The sequence below is a fragment of the Nerophis ophidion genome, linkage group LG25 (genome assembly GCF_033978795.1).
Source record: "Nerophis ophidion isolate RoL-2023_Sa linkage group LG25, RoL_Noph_v1.0, whole genome shotgun sequence".
Classification (NCBI taxonomy): domain Eukaryota; kingdom Metazoa; phylum Chordata; class Actinopteri; order Syngnathiformes; family Syngnathidae; genus Nerophis; species Nerophis ophidion.
The window spans coordinates 22,681,673-22,705,293 of NC_084635.1; the positions used below are offsets into that span (position 1 = coordinate 22,681,673).

The window sequence follows — 23,621 nt, forward strand, 5'->3', positions numbered from 1 at the left end:
GGGGCAACCATTCTCCCGAATTTCTCCCGACTTCCACCCAGACAACAATATTGGGGGCGTGCCTTTAAGGCACTGCCTTTAGCGTCCTTTCTCACCTGAAACCTACACCCCTTTAACATGCGCAAATGAGTGAGGACAGCCTGTCGTCACGGACGTTTTTCCGCCATACATTCAGTGTGCCGGCGCAGTCACATAACATCTATGGCTTTTCACTCACACACACACAAGTAAATGTAATGCATACTTGGTCAACAGGCGTACATATCACACTGAGGGTGGCCGTAAACGACTTTAACACTGTTACAAATGTGCGCCACACTGTGAACCCACACCAAACAAGAATGACAAACACATTTCGGGAGAACATCCGCACCGTAACACAACAAACACAACACAACAGAACAAATATCCATAATCCCTTGCAGCACTAACCCTTCCAGGACGCTATAATATACACCTCCCGCTACCCACGCCCACTTCAACCCCAACCCCACCATCCTCCCGCATCTCCCGAATTCGGAGGTTTCAAGCTTGGCAAGTATGATGATCATGTCGGCCAACCCCGGAAGCTAGCTCAGCTGAAATGTGAGTTCAGATATGTTATTCCTTAGTTTTTTCATGTTTAATATGTTTTTGCAATTTTAATGTTGACAGTACCACATAAGAGATGTTTTAATTGCTGATGCGGGTTTATTGATCTTTAAATGTGCCATAAAATAACCCGTTTTTTTGTATAGTGCCCAGTAGTGCGTAAATCTGTTTCTGTATAGTACTTCTCCAGCAATAGTCATGTGGTGACATCAATGATGGTATTTTGAGAAATAATCATTAAAGTCGGACATAACTCAACAAGGCCTAGGTGGGAAACGCACAGCCCGCCACTGGGCAAATCTGATTTTGTTTTGGGTCTCGTTCTCATTCAACGCTAACATCAGCTACGTATGGTGCAACAGGTAAGTGTTTACCAAAGAGGTGTGCACCTGCCTTGTCGTTCAATTAATCAAACTTTATTTATTTAGTACTTTTTGTGCACAGACAAGTTGCAATATGATGATGACGACAAGTAAAACAAAAAGTCAAGTGGCTCCAATGGTTGCCTCCCAAACTTCCATTTTCTTCTGTGAACTTGCAGCATTTCATGCAGTTGTTTAGAGCAGTGGTTCTCAACCTTTTTTCAGTGATTGACCCCCCCGTGAACATTTTTTTAATTCTAGTACCCCCTAATCAGAGCAAAGCAATTTTGGTTGAAAAAAAGAAATAAAGATGAAAAATACAGCACTATGTCATCAGTTTCTGCATTATTAAATTGTATATTTAATAATTGTATATATATTGTATATTGCTCATTTGTAGTGTTTTTTCTTGAACTATTTGGAAAAAAAGACTTAAAAATAACTAAAAACTTGTTGAAAAATAAACAAGTGGTTCAATTATAAATAAAGATTTCTACACATAGAAGTAATCATCAACTTAAAGTGCCCTCTTTGGGGATTGTAATAGAGATCCATCTGGATTTATGAACTTAATTCGAAATATTTCTTCACAAAAAAGAAATCTTTAACATCAATATTTATGGTACATGTCCAAAAAAATTCTAGCTGTCAACACTGAATAATGCATTGTTTTCACACTTTATGAACTTACCATCATATTTTGTTGAAGTATTATTCAATAAAAATATTTATAAAGGGTTTTTGAATTGTTGCTAATTTTAGAATATTTTTGAAGAATCTCACGTACCCCTTGGCATACCTTCAAGTACCCCCAGGTGTACGCGTACCCCCATTTGAGAACCACTGGTTAAGAGGTTTGTGCATGTTGTCGTTTTTTTTGGACTATTTTTTTTTGCCCATCCATAGGCGACATATAAGAATCAGCCGATTTTCATGAAAATGTACATAATGATTGCTGATGAATACATTTTAATGTCCTATAATAAATGCCAATCCCCCTCTGGCTGACAAGCAGCTAGCAGCCAATTATGTGTCACTCTACACTGTGTCAAGCTGCTTCCCTGAGTTTTTTACGACAAATAAACTTGTTAGTATCTTAACTGTCACTATCACATAGCATTATCACTGAAGGACAAGGCTAAACATGTTGCACACTGAGAGCAAGTCCGGGGGAAAGGTATCCTAATAGCCAAGCTAACTGCTGAGCTAGTTTTAAACACAATAAATAAATGCTGAGTAAACTTTTCAGAAGTGTAGATGGAACAGCATCGCAGCAGAAAGCAAGCAGCTATTTACTAGGAAATTGACAAGTAGATTAATAAAAGTCTAGAGAGTGAATAATATAATACAATTGTTGGGGTGTCAGCATTTTTGCAGTCAGTACACTACACAAAAGGGTAGAGCAGATCGACCCATAAACTGGTGGTGTTAATTCCAAAAGTAGTATTAGTACAGAAAATGGTCAAAACTAGAGTGATTACATCGATATTTTTATTTTCTCCAAATTATTTTTTTGTTTTTTTTTATACATTTTTACAAACTCTGGGAATAATTCCCTGTACACAGGGATACGATCTAAGGATTTAAATGACTAATGGATAGTAGTTTTTGTTCATACAATTGTATGTAATAAAAGAGAATAAGGAACTTTTTTAAATGTTAAAATTGTTAAAATAAAAATAAATTGAAAAATGTACATTTACCGGTAATTTAAGTGATCGGGATTAGTTTCGGCTGAGCTCACTCCTGGTTGATCGGTATTGGAATTGGCAGCATAAAACTTTAATTGGAACATCCTCATTTATTTGTTTTTGACCCTGCAGTGTTTTTGTGTTTGCAACTTTTTTTAAATCTGCAACATTTCAGTGTTTTTGATTTTGGATTATTTCTGTGTTTGGAGCGCTGATGCGTGTGCCATTTGTGGCCTGCAGCTCCAAAATTGTGCGCTAGAAATCAGACTAAAAACGAGAAAATGTTGGATTGTGGATAATTTAAAGCTTTTTCACTACCTTCTTAGCTTATTGTTAAGTGAAATTAATTATATTGCTTTAACGTTTTTTTTTTGTAGTGACTCAAAGCACTTTGCATTGAGAAACCCTACTTACTGCCCCACTCGATCCCTAAGATCAGCCGATCAGCTGCTACTGGCGGTCCCTGACACAAGGCTGAAGCTTAGAGGTGACAGAGCTTTCACTGCTGCTGCTCCCAAGCTCTGGAACGACCTACCTCCGAGTGTTAGACAAGCCTCCTCTCTTCCTGTTTTTAAAGCTCTCTTAAAAACATACTTTTATTCCTTGGCTTTTAACACTAAGTGATATCCATCCTGCAATGGCGCCCCATTATACACCTGCTGTGAACCTGTTTTTATGTTTTTATGTTTTATTTATTTATTTTTTATCATGTTCTGTTTGTGTTGTGTTGGTTGCTCGGTCCTCGTATTATCTTTTAACCTGTCCATTGTACAGCACTTTGGCTACCCCTGTGACACATTTTAAATGTGCTTTATAAATAAAGTTGATTTGATTTGATGTACATTTAAGCAACATTTAAATTTATTTTTCCGTTTATATTGGATTGATTTTCCTTTTTTAAAAATATTGAAAATATGAAGGTGGCCTTTAAATTTTTTTATTTTTTTTTCCAGTATGCAGCCCAGGCTCGAATAAGTGTGGACATTTTTTTTTCTTCAAATCTACAAAAGCATGAGTCTAAATGCATACCTAACAGAAACCACACAGTAATTACAGGAAACATTAACTCTCACACTTATGCCGTATATCATCTTCAGATTCATTGATAACTATTAATATACCTGGAGCTCTCAACTTTTGTCTTATTTTGTCCAAAAAAATAGACTCACTGCTGTTTGCTAATTTTTATTGTTGACATTGTTTTCTACAATGCACTCGTTATGCTCTGTGTGTATTAAGTTACCCACACACATCATCATCACACAGCATCTGTTGGACCAGTGTGCCATAAATGATGCAAGACTTTTACTAGAAGTGTCAGCTGAGGTTCAGGCTCTCCAATGAAAAACCTGAAACATGATGACAGTTAGCACCGGTCAGGTTCATCTTCCTTGGTCTAAGGAGAGAGTATGTTAATTACACCTCAAATACAGAGTTAACAGTCACACAATAACCTCCTGAAGATGGACACATCTTGAATGCTTTAGTTTTCGTCACAGTACAATTTGCTAGTTTTGAGTGTTTGTCTTCTCCTCAAGTTACATCTTGGTTTAGATTTACTGTTGCGTTCGCTCCTAAAGTGCCAACCTTTTGTGTTTCAGAATCTTGAAATCAACCTCCATGAAAAAACAATGCAGTTCAGAGGTTTGTATGATTGAAAAAGTTTCCCAACTTCTAAAAAAATGTATGTATTTTTACTGTCTATCCTGCATAAATCTTCTGAAAGTAACTGCAATATAAGAGGTGTAAAATAGTGATTGGATATTAAAGTGTTGTTGTTCCCATAGCACAGGGCCATGGAGCAAAAGGAGATAATGAATACAAGTTTATTTTGGAGTTCTTGGAAGCCATCAGACCTGAGGTACTATCTGTTTCCATACATTTTTAGTAGTTCATGTTCGGACTTTCCTATCAGAATCGATCTAGTTACGAGTTCAACTTAATAACATTGCTCCAACATTGCTCGGCTCTTTCCTGTTCAAACTGATGTGTTAATTATTAAAGAAAATAATAAAGACTGAATGATAGTACGTAGTTTGTCTGCTTAGTAGTGGAAAACATTAGTATGAAATCATGGTGTTAGTTGTGTTTAATTACAGTCATAACATGTAATACTGTAATAGCAAGTTATGCTTTTTAATCGCGTTAATCAAATTTTGAATGTCTACTGTTACCTGCAAGTTGCCTCGCCCTCTTCTTGTTGTTATCAGAGAGCAACATCAGTACTGCTACGCTGCACAAGATAATATGTAGTCAAGGCAAAAAGAGGCCTCACTCTGTCACAAAATTTGGCCGGGTGTAGCTTGTGATATTGAAACATTTTAAATAAAGGATTATTTCTAACAAATAGGATAAAATGTTTATAATAAACTTAAGTACATGTGAGAAGTCTGTATGGTCATATGTTTTGTTTTTAGTGTTGCCAATGCTTTTTTCTTTCTTTTTTTAAACAACGTGTATCTACAAACCCCGTTTCCAAATGAGATGGGAACTTGTGTGGATGTAAATATAAACGGAATACAATGATTGGCGAATCATTTTCAACCCATATTCAGTTGAATATGCTACAAAGACAAAATATTTGATGTTCAAACTCATCAACTTTTTTTGGGGGGGGAAATAATAATTAACTTAGAATTTCATGGCTGCAAGAAATGCCAAAGTAGTTGGAAAAGGGCATGTTCACCACCGTGTTACATCACCTCTTTTTTTTTAACAACATTCAATACACGTTTGGGAACTGAGGAAACTAATTGTTGAAACTTTGATAGTGGAATTGTTTCCCATTCTTGTTTTATGTAGAGCTTCAGTCGTTTGACAATCCGGGGTCTCCGCTGTCTTATTTTACGCTTTATAATGCACCGCATATTTTCGATGGGAGACAGGTCTGGACTGCAGGCGGGCCAGGAAAGTACTCGCACTCTTTGTTTTACGAAGCCACACTGTTGTAACACGTTCTGATGAATGTGGCTTGGCATTCTATTGCTGAAATAAGCAGGGGCATCCATGAAAAAGACGGCGCTTAGATGGCAGCATATGTTGTTCCAAAACCTGTATGTACCTTTCAGCATTCATGGTGCCTTCACAGATGTGTAAGTTACCCATGCCTTGGGCACTAATGCACCCCCATACCATCACAGATGCTGGCTTTTGAACTTTGCGTCGATAACAGTCCGGATGGTTCGCTTCCCCTTTGGTCCAGATGACACGATGTCGAATATTTCCAAAAACAATTTGAAATGTGGACTCATCAGACCACAGAACACTTTTCCACTTTGCATCAGTCCATCTTAGATGATCTCGGGCCCAGAGAAGCCGGCGGCATTTCTGGATGTCGCTTTGCACAGTAGAGCTTTAACTTTCACTTACAGATGTAACGACGAACTGTATTTAGTGACAGTGGTTTTCTGAAGTGTTCCTGAGCCCATGTGATGATATCCTTTCGAGATTGATGTCGGTTTTTGATACAGTGCCGTCTGAGGGATCGAAGATCACGGTCATTCCATGTTGGTTTCCGGCCATGCGGCTTACGTGGAGTGATTTCTCTAGATTCTCTGAACATTTTGATGATACTGTGGATCGTAGATGTTAACACCCCTCAATTTCTTGCAATTGCACTTTGAGAAACATTGTTCTTAAACTTTTTGACTATTTGCTCACGCAGTTATGGACAAAGGGGGTGTACCTCGCCCCATCAATTCTTGTGAAAGACTGAGCATTTTTTGGGAAGCTGTTTTTATACCCAATCATGGCGCCCAAGTGTTCCCAATTAGCCTGCACACTTGTGGGATGTTCCAAATAAGTGTTTGATGAGCATTCCTCAACTTTATCAGTATTTATTGCCACCTTTCCAAACTTTTTTGTCACGTGTTGCTGGCATCAAATTGTAAAGTTAATGATTATTTGCAAAAAAAAAAATGTTCATCAGTTTGAACATCAAATATTGTAGCATATTCAACTGAATATGGGTTGAAAATGATTTGCAAGTCATTGTATTCCGTTTATATTTACATCTAACACAATTTCCCAAATCATATGGAAACAGGGTTTGTACTACTTGAACTATGCAGGAATGGTGTCACTTTCAGGTGTATTCTATTCCACATTCAGCTGATTTTATATTATGATAACACATCTTTGCATCGATATTGTGATACATTACATGTACTACGATGTGTACACTATATTTAAAATCAGAGCACATATACATAGATCAGAATTCTGTTTTAATTGCCTGTGCGTGTCATAAGGTGCACACCTGTTTCTTTAGTTCCACCCTTTTCTAAAATCATTGAAAAACTCTTCAATAACAGATTACAGTTTCACAAATAAAAATAGAATACTCGTAGAAAACCAATATGGATACAAAGCTAATGTTTCAACTTCAATGGCTTTAATTGAAATTGCAGAAGAAATTACCAATGCAAAAGATAGTAAAAAATGTGCGACAGCAGTGTTTATGGATCTAACCAAAGCATTTGACATAATTAATCACAATATTTTAATCAAAAAACAAGAACGATACGGCATAGGGTTAGTCTTAAACTGGATAAGAAGTTATCTAACAAAAAGGAAAAAATACGTGAAGCTAGGCGAACACACTTCTACAACGCTAAATATGTCCGGTGGTGTACTTCAGGGATCAATAATAGGACTTAAATTATTAAATCTCTATCTAAATGACATTTGTAAAGTTACAAGATATTTAAAGTTAGTATTATTTGTGGATGATACAACAGCGTTTTGTTCAGGAAAGAACACACAGAAGATAAGGCAAATATTAACAGAAGAAATGAACAAATTAAAAAGATGGTTTGACAAAAACAGACTATTGTTGAATCTCAGTAAAACTATTGCTATTTTGGTAACAGTAGAAGAGAAAGTGAAACACAAATACTAATAGACGGAATAGAAATTGAAAAAGTAAATGAAACCAAATTTCTAGGTATAATGATTGATGATAAATTGAACTGGAAATCTCACGTAAAAAATATACAACAAAGTAGAAAGAAACACGTTAATAATGAATAAAGCAAAACATGTTCTAGACCAAAAATTACTTCATATTCTCTACTGCTCGCTAGTGTTACTATATATGAGTTACTGTGTACAAATATGGGGAAATGATTACAAAAGTAGATTTCATTCACTAACTGTGTTAAGAAAAAGATCAGTTAGACTAATACATCCATCCATCCATCTTCTTCCGCTTATCCGAGGTCGGGTCGCGGGGGCAGCAGCCTAAGCAGCAGACTTCCCTCTCCCCAGCCACTTCGTATCGCTCTTCCCGAGGGATCCCGAGGCATTCCCTGCCAGCCGGGAGACATAATCTTCCCAACGTGTCCTGGATCTTCCCCATGGCCTCCTACCGGTTGGACGTGCCCTAAAAACCTCCCTAGGGAGGCGTTCGGGTGGCATCCTGACCAGATGCCCGAACCACCTCATCTGGCTCCTCTCGATGTGGAGGAGCAGCGGCTTTACTTTGAGTTCCTCCCGGAAGGCAGAGCTTCTCACCCTATCTCTAAGGGAGAGACCCGCCACCCGGCGGAGGAAACTCATTTCGGCCGCTTGTACCCGTGATCTTGTCTTTTCGGTCATGACTCAATGCTCATGACCATAGGCGAGGATGGGAACGTAAATCGACCGGTAAATTGAGAGCTTTGCCTTCCGGCTCAGCTCCTTCTTCACCACAACGGATCGGTACAACGTCCGCATTACTGAAGACGCCGCACCGATCCGCCTGTCGATCTCACGATCCACTCTTCCCTCACTCATGAACAAGACTCTTAGGTACTTGAACTCCTCCACTTGGGGCAGGGTCTCCTCCCCAACCCGGAGATGGGATTCCACCCTTTTCCGGGCGAGAACCATGGACTCGGACTTGGAGGTGCTGATTCTCATTCCGGTCGCTTCACACTCGGCTGCGAACCGATCCAGTGAGAGCTGAAGATCCCGGCCAGATGAAGCCATCAGGAACACATCATCTGCAAAAAGCAGAGACCTAATCCCACGGCCACCAAACCGGAATCCCTCAACGTCTTGACTGCGCCTAGAAATTCTGTCCATAAAAGTTATGAACAGAATCGGTGACAAAGGACAGCCTTGGCGGAGTCCAACCCTCACTGGAAATGTGTCGGACTTACTGCTATACCTTATTGTATAAATGTCACAATTGATTCATTGAATGATGTTTGAGGTATTGCATCAACACTTGTATTACGGTAAATAAGGCCAAATACCACAAACACTGCAGAAGCTACTGTAGTAGTTCTCGTGTTAAAAGGCCTACAAAGCTTGAGGATCATGCTGTCCCCTCCTTATTAAGTCCTAAAAAGCTTCGATCAAGTCATCCCCAAGCCAGTGGTATTCATTGTGTGATATGTGAACATTTCACATAAACATTAGAAAGGAAACCTGCATGTTGCACCAGGTTTTACTCATGACAATGCCCAAGTTACATCCAATGTCTTCAGAATAGCAAAACGCCACTTGGAAATATGTAAATTAGGGGTCTAGACACACCCAAAAATAAAAATGAGCATTCCAACACATTTCTAATTGTCAGATCGTCACCGGCGCGGGTGCCCTAGCTAAATCATTTAAGTATGCCCTGAGCTACACCTGTTCCAAATTTGGGACTTTTAGACAAAAGTGAACGAAAATATGGCATATTTTTTTCAAAGCATGTTCTACATATTTTCGGCCTAAATTACTGTATTTTTCGGATTAAAAATCGCTCGAGTATACGTCGCACCGGCCGAAAATGCATAATAAAGAAGGAAAAAAAAACATATATACGTCGCACTGGAGTATAAATCGCATTTTGGGGGGAAATTTTTTTGATAAAATCCAACACCAAGAATAGACATTTGAAAGGCAATTTATAATAAATAAAGGAAAGTGAACAACAGGCTGAATAAGTGTACGTTATATGACTCATAAATAACCAACTGAGAAGGTGCCTGGTATGTTAACGTAACATATTATGGTAAGAGTCATTCAAATAACTATAACATATAGAACATGCTATACGTTTACCAAACAATCTGTCACTCCTAATCTATAAATCCGATGAAATCTTCTTCCTCAATGTCGCTTCTAAACAACTCTGCCAACTCCAAAGGTATGCGCCGCTTCCTCTTGTCGTTTTCTGCTGCATATTTCACTACGTCCAGCTTGTAATCTGCTGTAAATGATTTCCTTTTCGGGGCCATTTTTGTTCAGCTCTTCTCAGTTTTTATAAGTTACCCCCAACGTTGAAATGATCCATTTTAATAGCTACAGCAGTAGCATATAGCATATAGCAGTTAGAATCCCATGACCAACAATGCACTTCTGCCATGACCCTCCCCCGCAGAATTCTTATTGGTTGACGTGTGTGTGATGATTGCTGACATTTTCTTCATCTCTTTCGCGAATGAGATAAATAATATTATTTAATATTTTACGGTAATGTGTTAATAATTTCACACATAAGTCGCTCCGCAGTATATGTCGCACCAAACTATGAAAAAAACTGCGATTTACAATCCGAAAAATACGGTATGACCTAAGCTACACCTGTACCAAATTTGGCGCTTTTTGACAAAAGCGAACGAAAATATGGCATATTTTTTTCAAAGCATGTTCATATATTTTCGGCCTAAATTACCGGTAGGTCATATTTACGTCTTATATGTATAACAGTGCAGTATATGTCTTACTATGTTGTGACGATCGGTAAACGATTGCATTTCCATTTCCAGGTTAAGGTAACTTCTAACTGCTTGGTTAGCTTGGCTTATTGGTAGCCTGCGGCCGATACAACTAATTTCTTTCAGCGAATTAGTCTCACACATCAATCAATCCTGTAGACATGGTGATCTTTACTACAGTATGTCCCCTTCAGATTGAAAATAAGTCAACCCAGCGTCAGGTGGACATAAAAATCAAGAAGCAGGAGGAGCGCTGGTGGAACCGTCTGACGCTGCAGGAGAAGAGGCCTCTGTTTCTGGCCCCTGACTTTAACCGCTGGCTGGACGAGTCTGATGCCGAGATGGAACTTCAGGCTAAGGTAAAAAAAAAAAAAATCAGCTTGGCTGCTCGAAATCACAAATAATTCTGTTCTTGTCCATCACAAAAGGCGATTAATTGCCTATCATGCACAGTTCCTCAGTTTTAGCTAAACACCATAAGAAATGTTCACAATATGTTTTAGCAGTGCCTTAAAGAGGAACTGCACTTTTTTGGGATTATTTTTTTTTACCCAAAATCTTTATGTGAGACAAGAACATACCTTTTCTGTGTATTCTAAATTGTGCACTGTAAAAACTGAAATGTAAGTAAGATTGACTATCTCAAATAAGGGTGATATTTACTTATTTTCTGTCTGATAAGATACTTCTTCTCACTAAACAGATTTTATGTTCATGTTTTACCTGTTTTAAGTGTTTTGGTCCTAAATGGGACGGCGTGGCGCAGTGGGAGAGTGGCCGTGCGCAACCTGAGGGTCCCTGGTTCAACCACCTAGTACCAACCTCGTCACGTCCGTTGTGTCCTGAGCAAGACACTTCACCCTTGCTCCTGATGGGTGCTGGTTAGCGCCTTGCATGGCAGCTCCCTCCATCAGTGTGTGAATGTGTGAGAATGGGTAAATGTGGAAGTAGTGTCAAAGCGCTTTGAGTACTTTGAAAGTAGAAAAGTGCTATACAAGTACAACCCATTTATCATTTATTTAAATGATCTCAGTAAGGTATTACAGCTTGTTGCTGAGATTCTATGACCTATATTGAGTAAAACATGCTTGAAACTAGAATATCGACTGTTGCAAAGCTGTCATCAACACTCACAAGTATAAAACTGCTTTTTCAAAGTCAGAATTTATTATTTCAAGCATGAAATAAAAAATCTTGACTTTGACACAATTGTGTCTCATTAAAACAGATGACAGCCAAATGGACTTTGCTGTTTTATTTTCAATGAAACAATAAAACATAAGTACTCATGTAGTAGTTCAGTTGGCACAGTACTGCAAACTGACAGTTAATATTTAAACATTTGGCCCTGTGATGAGGTGGCGACTTGTCCAGGGTGTACCCCGCCTTCCGCCCAATTGTAGCTGAGATAGGCGCCAGCACCCCCCGCGACCCCGAAAGGGAATAAGCGGTAGAAAATGGATGGATGGCATTTAACATATGACATTTCAAACAATTTTGAACCAAAATAGTTCATGTACATTCAGATAAATTCTTCAAAATTACAATAAAAAAAAATTGGGTCGGGGGCGGGCTGTGTGTATGTATGTGTGTGTGTGAATATATATATATATATATATATATATATATATATATATATATATATATATATATATATATTCATTACACACTAATTGACTGAATGTTATCGATGGTAAAATGCGAGAAATGTAATGCCGAGCGCATATCATTATGTCAAGATAATGGCACTAGAATTTACTTAATTTAAGAATATTTTTCAACATGTTGAGACAAAAGGTCTAATATTTGTTTTTTTCTATCAAGGAAAGTGCACTTGTTATTAAGGAGAAAATTTGCTAATTTTACTTGTTTTGGAAAGTTTCGACAAGCCAAATTTTCTTGTTTAATTGGCAGATAATTTTGCTTAGTTTAAGTAAAATAATCCTTATTTTCTGTACTTTTTTTTTGAACACCGAGTTTTTGCAGTGTGAAATATTACCTGTAAAAAGCAGGTACCAATGCCGTTTTATTTTTTTCCTACTTTTGTAACACTTTCTTTGTGCTCTACATAACATGTAATGGTGGTTCTTTGGTCAACATTTTGCATAGATTATGTTTTACGGACTATTTTCCAGCCGCTTTCTGACCATCTCTTCAGGATGTGCCGTCTTATTTACGTGGCTCACCTTCCACTGGGACTTCTCCCCATCAGCCATATTGTATTTTTTAGCGGTTACTGACATATATAAGTTTGAACAAGTCTACTGACATATAGAAGTTTGAACAATTAGCTACTTTGTATTAGAAATGGATGCAGCCGAGGATGCATGTGCATGTACGAGCCGGTCTGCCTCACAAGAAGAGAATGCAGAAAAAGAATGATTGACTACAACGTTGGACTACAATGGTAGACTCGCGTAAAGCTCTACCGATAAAACTTTACCACTTATGGAGATATACGCTGACGTCAAAATGTCACAAATGGGGCAAATTCCAAACAGCTCATTTGGAGGAAGTATGAGGGAAGCCATGATGTTTTTTAGAAATACTGTATCTCGGCCATGCCTCCATGGTTTGAATTAAAAAGTTTCTACCCCAAATACACACAAACAGTTGCTAATAGGAAAGAAAAGTTAGTTTTGCATAATCGGTCCCCTTTAATTATGGGGGTACGATCTATTCTACCAAAAAAGCCCCCTAAAAAATCTCCAACGCTGTTTTATAAACATGCTGTAAGTATGTATGAAATGTTGTAACCGGCATATTCATGAACATTTGTAATGTTTACAGGATTTTGGTCACTAAGTATTACAGAAAATTATTTCCTGGCATGATTTCACAGAAGGATAGCGTTTGTTGCTATGTGCTAAAGATTTCAAATAGGAACATAAACAATGACTTACAATGTCCGTTCTCACTGGGATACATACACTGTTGATACGTTGTATCTTTCAGCACAAAACTCTTAAGGCTGCCAAATTCAGAATAATCCTAAACTCCTCAGATAAAAAACAACTATTCCTAATGATGTTGCGATGGTCTTATGATGATTTCCATTTGAAAGCCAAATTGAGCTGTGTAGTATCAATTCGGCGTGAGGATTTTCAAAGTTGACCAGCTTCTCGGTTTGGTATGATTTATAACCTAGCATGATTTTTCGCTAACTCAAAGAAAATACAACAGGATTCAAGTCCTTTGTCTCCCTCTTTATTTATGGCAGTTTCTCAGCCAATGTTATTAGCAGCTCAAGCTTGCTAGTATCTGGCTATTCGCTTGTGGTCAGAGGACCAGTGTGAGCAAGGCGACGAGTCACTACTCCAGAAAAGTAGTTCCTTGTTGTTAGCGCTTACAACAACAACATACAAAACAATGTAACTTGGTTAATATGCAGGTCACGGCATGTAAATTAGGCGATGTTGGAGGTTTTTGGATGTTTTTAAAAGCAGATTAATCCCATTACCTACATTTTTAGCTCCCTTGTACTAGCAGTTTTTCAATATTTTGAATACACAAAAAAGGGAAAGATACTTGTTTCTCATAGGGATTGTGGATGATTGGTATAATTCCCCCCAAAATGTGCAGTTCCTCTTTTTAAAAACTAGTTGGACAAAAAACTAGAGATGTCCGATAATATCGGACTGCCGATATTATCGGCCGATTAATGCTTTAAAATGTAATATCGGAGATTGTAGGTATCTGTTTACAAATTATCAGTATCGGTTTCAAAAAGTAAAATTCATGACTTTTCAAAATGCCGCTGTGTACACGGACGTAGGGAGGAGTACAGCACGCCAATAAACCTTAAAGGCACTGCCTTTGAGTGCCAGCCCAGTCACATAATATCTACGGCTTTTCATACACACAAGTGGATGCAAAGCATACTTGGTCAACAGCCATACAGGTCACACTAGGGGGGCCGTACAAACAACTTAAACACTGTTACAAATATGGGCCACACTGTGAACCCACACCAAACAAGAATGACAAACACATTTTGGGAGAATGTCTGCACCGTATCACAACATAAACACAACAGAACAGATACCCACGAACCCTTGCAGCACTAACTCTTCCGGGACACTACAATATAGATACCCTCTACCCCGCCCACCTCCACCTCCTCATGCTCTCTCAGGGGGATTATGTCCCAAATTCCAAGCTGCTGTTTTGAGGCATGTTAAAAAAAATAATGCAGTTTGTGACTTCAATAATAAATATGGCAACATTGTTTAATACATCCTGCGGGGCATCACAACAAAATTAGGCATAACAATGTGTTAATTCCACGACTGTATATATACGTATCGGTTAATATCAGTATCGCTAATTAAGAGTTGGACAATAGCGGAATATCGGATATTGGCAAAAAAGCCATTATCGGACATCTCTACAAAAAACTAAACTTGGCATTTATAGTTTACATTTAAAAAAAAAAGTTATTTAGTGACAAATATTATGTGTTGTCTCCTTTCAGGAGGAGGAAAGGATAAACAAGATAAGTGTGGAGTCAAGAGTTCGTAAAGACCGTGAGTCACGTTCACCATAAAACAATGCAATTGTCAAACACAACACCTTCATCAAAATATTTTAACTTTATTTTCCACCCATAGACTACCTCGGGCTTAAAAAAGGCTACCTATTTATGTACAACCTGGTGCAGTTCCTCGGATTTTCATGGATCTTTGTCAACATGACGGTTCGACTCTTCATTCTTGGTCAAGGTAAGGTGCTGCCATTGGAGCAATGTTTTGTTGCCGACCACAATCAAGGTGACACGTCTAGGATTAAGAGGCAGACTAAAATTGGAGTAAATAAGACACCTTGCTTGTCATAATTTTTTTTTACAATTTTCTAAATCCATGGAGATCATTTATTTCCTTATTTTAGTGCTTTAAGAGAGGAGTAAGTGCTTTCTCTGTTGTATAATTGATGATATGTACATGTACAGTTGTCGTTATTAATCTGTTGCAAATGGTCAGATAAAAACTGAAACTATTTTTTTCCATATGAAAAAATGGAAATCAGGTAATCCACTCAAGACATCCAAATTAACACTTTTTTGAAGGAAAAATTCAAGTTTTACATGCAGAAAACAATGCAAAATGCATTAAACCCCTAATTGATTGGATAAATGAACATTTAACATTGCTTTTATTTTTACTTAACACTTTTTCTTGACACTGCACATTGCGATGTGCTTTAATTTTTCCAAAAGTCTCCTCAATAGATTTATGTTTAGTCGCTTTTTTGAAAACGAGTCTATAAAGGGGTCTGATTACTCACTAAAGAACAACAACAAAGCCACTAAGTTGGCAACGGGGATCCCTCTTGCTACGTCTTTTTATTCTCGAGCAAACCAGGGGCTTCATTTATGTAATAGTGTGTGGATTCCTTTGTAAAGCATTACGTAGGCACAAACCTAAAAATGTACTTATGCGTAAAAAATATTCAGATTTTTATAAACGCATGTAGCACCTAATTGTACACACTCTTCTCAAACTAAATCATGCCTGCTGTAAATTGCATGCTAAAGAGTTTCATCCTGGCTCAGTGTTTCCCCCAGAAAATGTGTTATTTAAGGTGGTGTCTCTCTGGCGGACAGACCGGGGAAGTGGGTGGGTGGTAGGATGGGTGTAACTTGGCGTGTCGCCATCATGTCTCCATCTTGTCGCTGCCACTACAGCCGGGGGGACGTGAAGAAGCCTACAATTTTTGGTTGTGTTTTCTGCTCAATACGCTGAATGGCGATATATGATATATACCTCAATATTTTTTCCATAAGGTAAAAACAAAACAGTACTAGTTACCTCAGATACTAAGTATGGCGGCATTATGCCACATGCTGACATATGCTCAACTCATCATGCTTAGTTTATTACAGCATTTGGGAAGCCTGTAGTTGATTTTTATTAAATAAATGTTATATTTTTATCAACATATGATAGCAGGGACCACGCCATTCAAAACTAGGCTGCTATATTACTAAAGATTAATGTAACTATCCATCCATCCATCCATTCATTTTTTACCGCTTATTCCCTTTTGGGAATAGTAATACGGCAGTCCAAAGATGAGCGACTCCTGATTGGTGTGTTCGCTGTAAAATTTTACTTCAAAATACACCACGAGTCCCCAATTGTACTTTAGACCAGGGTCTTCAACGTTTTCCAGACCAAAGACCCCTAAGGTGATGGAGTGAGGTCCCCCAACTTTTATATATTTTGTTTATAAAATTGTGATTTTGATTAAACTGGTTTTAAAGGTATCCTATTAATGCGCAATGCGAAGATATTAAATTTTTTTCAATATAGCGCTGCTAATAGCCAGCTGCCAACTAATCGCTTGCTGGCAACCGGAGCACTGCTCGCTAGCGATTTTACATGCTAATATGAAAATAATGATGTAGTTATTCATGTATTCTAAATGTATTTTAAACACACTGCCAAATATAAACTACACAACCGGTGTGTTTTCTATATAAATGTGTATTTAAAGACATTTAATTTGTGGATAAATTGCAGGAAAGGGTGAATACAAAAGTATATATTTAAAAACGTCTTGTCAACTAGAAATGAAGTAAATAAATATAATTTACTTCACTAAATTGGCCCACCCCCCCTGCAGTACCGCTACGGATCCCAGCGGAGTCGCAGACCCCTGTTGAAGTCCTGTGCTTTAGACAATTCTGTTAGCAAGTTTTAAACAAATAAGTGACACGCTTTCAAGTAAAATAAATGAAAATTATCCTCTCTGACATTCTGACAATACATTTGCATTAGTGTCAAAATACTGAGGTCTTTTTTTGAGTCAATTCGAATTATGCAAGCGACTATAACCTGCAATTAATCAAGATTAATCCAAATTCAGAGGTGTGATTAATTTGATTTAAAAAAAACCTCATTTGACAGCACTAATTTCTAAACTCGTATTTAATTTAATGCTTTTAGTTTACTTGGTATCCCACAGTGTCTATAAAAATTACATGCACATGCGTCATGGCCGATTTAGCAAATTTGACCATGACTTCATAGTACCTTGAAGGTAGAAAAGTGCTATATAAGTACAATAATATATCCCCAACGCCACAAATAGGTTACAGGTATGTGAGAAACACTAAAAGTATTATTTTACAGTAGTTAAATTTTAAATACAATCAATAAATCAATATTTATTTGTATAGCCCTTAATCATAAGTGTTTAAAGGGCTTCACAAAAAACAACGACATCCCTGATCTAAACCCATATCCAGTCTCTTTTGAAAATCTTCAAAAGCCCAAGATCGGGGAAAGGAAGAAAACTTAAGAAGGGACCGCAGATGTGGGGACATACCTCCTGAGTGACTGGCTTCAGTGGACACCGAGGGGGTACATTATTGAGTTACATTTATGATCATGTGAGAGTCCAGTCCATCGGGAATCCAGCAAAGGGTCGTAAGGAGATTTTCTTCCATGTAAACATGTTGACAACGCAGAGACGTCCCCACTGATGCATAGAGAAGTGGTCCACTCTGGGTTACGATTTGTGAGAGCTAGCGCCTCTTCCAGACGGGTACCTGTCCAGAAATGATCCGTGGCCACCTAGTATACTCTCTATGCAGGAGAGGGGAGCAGAGCAGAAAAGAAAAGTGACAGATCAACTGGTCTAAATAGGAGTCTATTTAAAAAGCTAACTTTATATGAATGAGTTTTAAGGTGGGACTTAAATGCTTCTATTGAAGTAACATCTGTAACTAATGCCGGTAAGGCATTCTAGAGTACCTGAGCCCAAATAGAAAAAGGTCTAGAGCCTGCAGACTCAAAAAGTATTTTGTACAAGGGTAATCAAAACTTTAAATTGCTTCCTAAGTGTACTGGAAGCCATTTCAGAAAACACTTGGCTCTCCAAGTACCACCATAATGACCGACATTGGAATACAGTATCGTTGTAGGCCTTAGTATTCATTAAAAACACCGTCACTGATGGATGGATCGAGTCGAAAATAATGCCAATATTTTTCAGCTTTGTACAATTGTATTCTAGTCGAATTCAATGTGGTACTCGTAAACAAGTGACTGTGTCAACTACAAAAATTATTCCTTAGTTAAAAAGTTAGGCCGCCAGTTAAAAAAGTTTAAGACCTCTGCTTTAGATGATACTGTTAACAAGTTTTGAGAAAATAAAGGACGGGCTTTTAAGAAAAACATTTTAAAGTGTTTCTGTATGACATTCTGACGATACAATTGCATCAGTGTCAAAGTACTGTGGTCTTTTTTTTGTTAATTCAAATTATGCAAGTAGTAAAAATCCTGTGATGAATCACAATACTCTTATTTCAATTTAATGTTTTTAGCTCACTTGGTATCCCACAGTGTCTACAAAGATTACATGCGTTATGCCAATTTTGCAAATTAGACCATGACCCCCGCCACAAATAGTTTAGAGTTCTTTGATTAACACTGGAAGTGTTATTTTACAGTAATTTAATTTTAAATACAAAAACAGTTTTAGGTGAAATTGAATTATTACATAAATTGAGCAAGTAAAATAGGGCAAATGTATTAATTTGTTTGTTTAGTTTGTTTAGTCTTTATTTGGCGGGACAATGCACAGAAACATTAAGCTCAAAGATGGATACGTTCTGTACCAGATTACAGCTAATTTCCATCTGCAGTCCCTGGCGACCTAAATTAAAGGGATACAAAAATCATGCAATAAAATTATGACAGTAAAATTATTTCATATCACATAATCAAATTAAGAAAAGTCATAAAATGCCCTTTCATGGACACATAATGTACAATACAACCACATCTCATTTACATCATCACACAAAGACAATACATGCCCTTGTTCACATCTGTCATAATTTGTAAAAACAACCATGATTTTAACAAACACACCTCACAATTTGCAACAAAAATGCTGTCATGGATCAATATAATACATATTAAGTTGATCTGTCAAACATAGTGCCCACCTTAGTGACCGTGTGAGCAGCTTTGATTGCTCCAAAGCCACTTTTTAACATCAACTGTACAAACCCCGTTTCCATATGAGTTGGGAAATTGTGTTTGATGTAAATATAAACGGAATACAATGATTTGCAAATAATTTTCAACCCATATTCAGTTGAATATGCTACAAAGACAACATATTTGATGTTCAAACTGATAAACATTCTTTTTTTTTTGCAAATTATCATTAACTTTAGAATTTGATGCCAGCAACACGTGACAAAGAAGTCGGGAAAGGTGGCAATAAATACTGATAAAGTTGAGGAATGCTCATCAAACACTTATTTGGAACATCCCACAAGTGTGCAGGCTAATCTGGAACAGGTGGATGCCATGATTGGGTATAAAAGCAGCTTCCATGAAATGCTCAGTAATTCACAAACAAAAAAATGCTCAGTCTTTCACAAGAAAGGATGGGGCGAGGTACACCCCTTTGTCCACCACCGTGTGAGCAAATGGTCAAACAGTTTAAGAACAACGTTTCTCAAAGTGCAATTGCAAGAAATTTAGGGATTTCAACATCTACGGTCCATAATATCGTCAAAAGGTTCAGAGAATCTGGAGAAATCACTCCACGTAAGCGGCATGGCCGGAAACCAACATAGAATGACTGTGACCTTCTATCCGTCAGACGGCACTGTATCAAAAACCGACATCAATTTCTAAAGGATATCACCACATGGGCTCAGGAACACTTCAGAAAACCATTGTCGCTACATACAGTTGGTTGCTACATCTGTAAGTGCAAGTTAAAGCTCTACTATGCAAAGCGAAAGCCATTTATCACCAAAGTCCAGAAACGCCGCTGGTTTCTCTGGGCCCGAGATCATCTAAGATGGACTGATGCAAAGTGGAAAAGTGTTCTGTGATCTGACGAGTCCACATTTCAAATTGTTTTCGGAAATATTCGACATTGTGTCATCCGGACCAAAGGGTAAGCGAACCATCCAGACTGTTATCGACGCAAAGGTAAAAAGCCAGCATCTGTGATGGTATGGGGGTGCATTAGTGTCCAAGGCATGGGTAACTTACACATCTTTTGGGGGCGGCATGGCGTAGTGGGTAGAGCGGCCGTGCCAGAAACCTGAGGGTTGCAGGTTTGCTTCCCACCTATTGACATCTAAAAAATCGCTGCCGTTGTGTCCTTGGGCAGGACACTTCAATCAATCAATCAATCAATGTTTATTTATACAGCCCCAAATCACAAATGTCTCAAAGGACTGCACAAATCATTACGACTACAACATCCTCGGAAGAACCCACAAAAGGGCAAGGAAAACTCACACCCAGTGGGCAGGGAGAATTCACATCCGATGGGACGCCAGTGACAATGCTGACCATGAGAAACCTTGGAGAGGACCTCAGATGTGGGCAACCCCCCCCTCTAGGGGACCGAAAGCAATGGATGTCGAGCGGGTCTAACATGATACTGTGAAAGTTCAATCCATAGTGGCTCCAACACAGCCGCGAGAGTTCAGTTCAAGCGGATCCAAGACAGCAGCGAGAGTCCCGTCCACAGGAAACCATCTCAAGCGGAGGCGGATCAGCAGCGTAGAGATGTCCCCAACCGATACAGGCGAGCGGTCCATCCTGGGTCCCGACGAGCGGTTCATCCTGGGTCTCGACTCTGGACAGCCAGTACTTCATCCATGGTCATCGGACCGGACCCCCTCCACAAGGGAGGGGGGGACATAGGTGCCGCTCACACAGGTGAAGGAATGATGAATGAATGAATGATTGGTGGTGGTCGGAGGGGCCATAGGCGCAAACTGGCAGCCACGCTTCCGTCAGTTTACCCAAGGGCAGCTGTGGCTACAGATGTAGCTTACCACCACGAGGTGTGAATGAAGGATGGGTTCCCACTTCTCTGTGAGCGCTTTTAAGTATCTAACAATAGAAAAGCGCGATATAAATCTAATCTATTATTATTAGTATTACATCTGTGAAGGCACCATTAATGCTGAAAGGTACATACAGGTGTTGAAACAACATATGCTGCCATCTAAGCGCCGTCTTTTTCATGGACGCCCCTGCTTATTTCAGCAAGACAATGCCAAGCCACATTCAGCACGTGTTACAACAGCGTGACTTCGTAAAAAAAAAGAGTGCAGGTACTTTCCTGGTCAGCCTGCAGTCCAGACCTGTCTCCCATCGAAAATGTGTGGCGCATTGTGAAGTGTAAAATACGACACCCCGGACTGTTGAACAACTGAAGCTCTACATAAAACAAGAATGGGAAAGAATTCCACTTTCAAAGTTTCACCAATTAGTTTCCTCTGTTCCAAAACATTAATTGAGTGTTGTTAAAAGAAAAGGTGATGTAACACAGTGGTGAACATGCCCTTTCCCAACTACTTTGGCACTTGTTGCAGCCATGAAATTCTAAGTTAATTATTATTTGCAAAAAAAACAACAACTTTATGAGTTTGAACATCAAATATGTTGTCTTTATAGTGCATTCAATTGAATATGAGTTGAAAAGGATTTGAAAATCATTGCATTCTGTTTGTATTTACATCTAACACAATTTCCCAACTCATATGGAAATGGGGTTTGTAAATGAAGAGTAATCTGTTAAACTTTTCAAGTTTGTCGTGAGGTCGTTCCATTCCTTTATGGCTTTATATGAAAAGGCTGAATGTGCAAAAGATTGAATTATTACATAAATTGAGCAAGTAAAATGGGGCAAATGTTTTCATTGATGTAATTTAAAGATTATGGTCATGTTTCTTTATCGCTGCTTGTTCCTCCACAGATTCCTTCTATGACACCTTTCACACCACGGCTGATATGATGTATTTCTGCCAGATGATGGCCTCGCTGGAAGTTATTAATCCTTTGCTAGGCTTGGTCAAGACGGGAGTTTTCCCCGCCATGATACAGGTACTCTCTAAAACATTGATTGTATGTTATGCTTAATAGTCTGTTAATCTATATCGTGTCGCAGGTTGCGGGGAGGAACGTCATTTTGTTTGTCATATTTGGCAGCCTGGAAGAGATGCAGAATAGACCTGTTGTCTTCTTTGTGTTCTACCTGTGGAGCACCATCGAGGTGTTCAGGTCAGCTCCAACACGCCGCTGTCCTGCTGACGAGATAATATTCCTGACTTGACCATGGTTTCTTGGTGGCAGGTACCCTTTCTATATGCTGGCCTGCATGGGCACAGAGTGGAAGCTGTTGACCTGGCTAAGATACAGCCTTTGGATTCCTCTCTACCCACTGGGGGTTGTTGCTGAAGGTTAGTGCCTCCTGCTGGCAAAGATGATTACAGGCCATACTTGTTCTTTTGTTGTTGTCGACAGCTTGTCTTTTTATGGATTTCTCCAGCGGTGGCTCTGATCCAGTCCCTACCCATCTTTGATGAGACCCGTCTCTTTAGCCTACCGCTGCCCGCAGTGCTGGGGCACTCTTTAAGCTTCTCGTACACTCTGCAGCTCTACCTGGCGCTCATGTTCTTAGGTGAGCCATCCGCTACACTTTGCATCATTTTTGTTTTTCTCGCAGGCTTTAAGTCATTGTCTTATACATTTTCATTCAACCAGCTCATTTATTGACCGAGTAAATTATATTTTTTATTTCTATGTTTGTTTTGGTGACATGTTGAGGCTCCTTATAGCAGATCTGGACACATTAAGCTTGATAGCGCTTGTCAATCTGGCCCGGCGGACATTCCCAAATATTTTTTTTAGATCTTTAAGATGGAAACTGTAGCTGCCATTATGATGTGCAGTGATGTTTTCTAATGACCGTAAGTCTTGAACTACATAAAGTATTTCAATGGTTGGCATCTGCGCTTATGGATGATAAAGCAGTTACAATGGTCATCTAAATAGTTACTATGGTCATCTAATTAGTTACTATGGTAATGTAAGTCACAGCAGCTCAGACGAGGCACCAAGCAGTGTGGGTGGGGAGCGTTTCCACAGATGCGGAAGGAGATTTTCACAACAAAGTTCTAAAGCTTAGTGATATATCAGATATGTCAGATTGTAGGTGGGTTTATTTTGTACCCTTCGCGTTCATATTTCAGTGTTTGTTGCATTTTTGTTGCGTTTCAATTAATTGTAAAATGTGTCGATCGAAAGGGGGTGTGACGTTCATATTTTGTCAATAGTCAGTGTTTTATCCTTAACAGAAAAATTTTAAATTCCATTATGTTTTTTAGTGGTCTGTCATAATGTTTTTAGCATTCAATCAGACATTATTTTGAGGTTTTGTATTAGTGTTCATATAAATAGATATACCGGCCCCAGACACATTTTTTTCTGTAAATGTGAACCCCGAATCAA

General features: G+C 38.6%; 1 protein-coding gene across 1 annotated transcript in view; it reads left to right on the forward strand.

The window, feature by feature from the left end:
* The window catches only part of LOC133543054 (very-long-chain (3R)-3-hydroxyacyl-CoA dehydratase-like), a 36,545-nt gene that overhangs the window by 8,720 nt on the left and 4,204 nt on the right, over positions 1–23,621 (forward strand). The window contains exons 3-11 of the mRNA XM_061887438.1: positions 4,246–4,288; positions 4,432–4,505; positions 10,533–10,697; positions 14,813–14,864; positions 14,949–15,059; positions 22,087–22,214; positions 22,279–22,391; positions 22,464–22,570; positions 22,660–22,791. Of these exons, the coding sequence (XP_061743422.1) occupies positions 4,246–4,288; positions 4,432–4,505; positions 10,533–10,697; positions 14,813–14,864; positions 14,949–15,059; positions 22,087–22,214; positions 22,279–22,391; positions 22,464–22,570; positions 22,660–22,791 (925 nt within the window). The remainder of the gene's footprint in view (positions 1–4,245; positions 4,289–4,431; positions 4,506–10,532; positions 10,698–14,812; positions 14,865–14,948; positions 15,060–22,086; positions 22,215–22,278; positions 22,392–22,463; positions 22,571–22,659; positions 22,792–23,621) is intronic.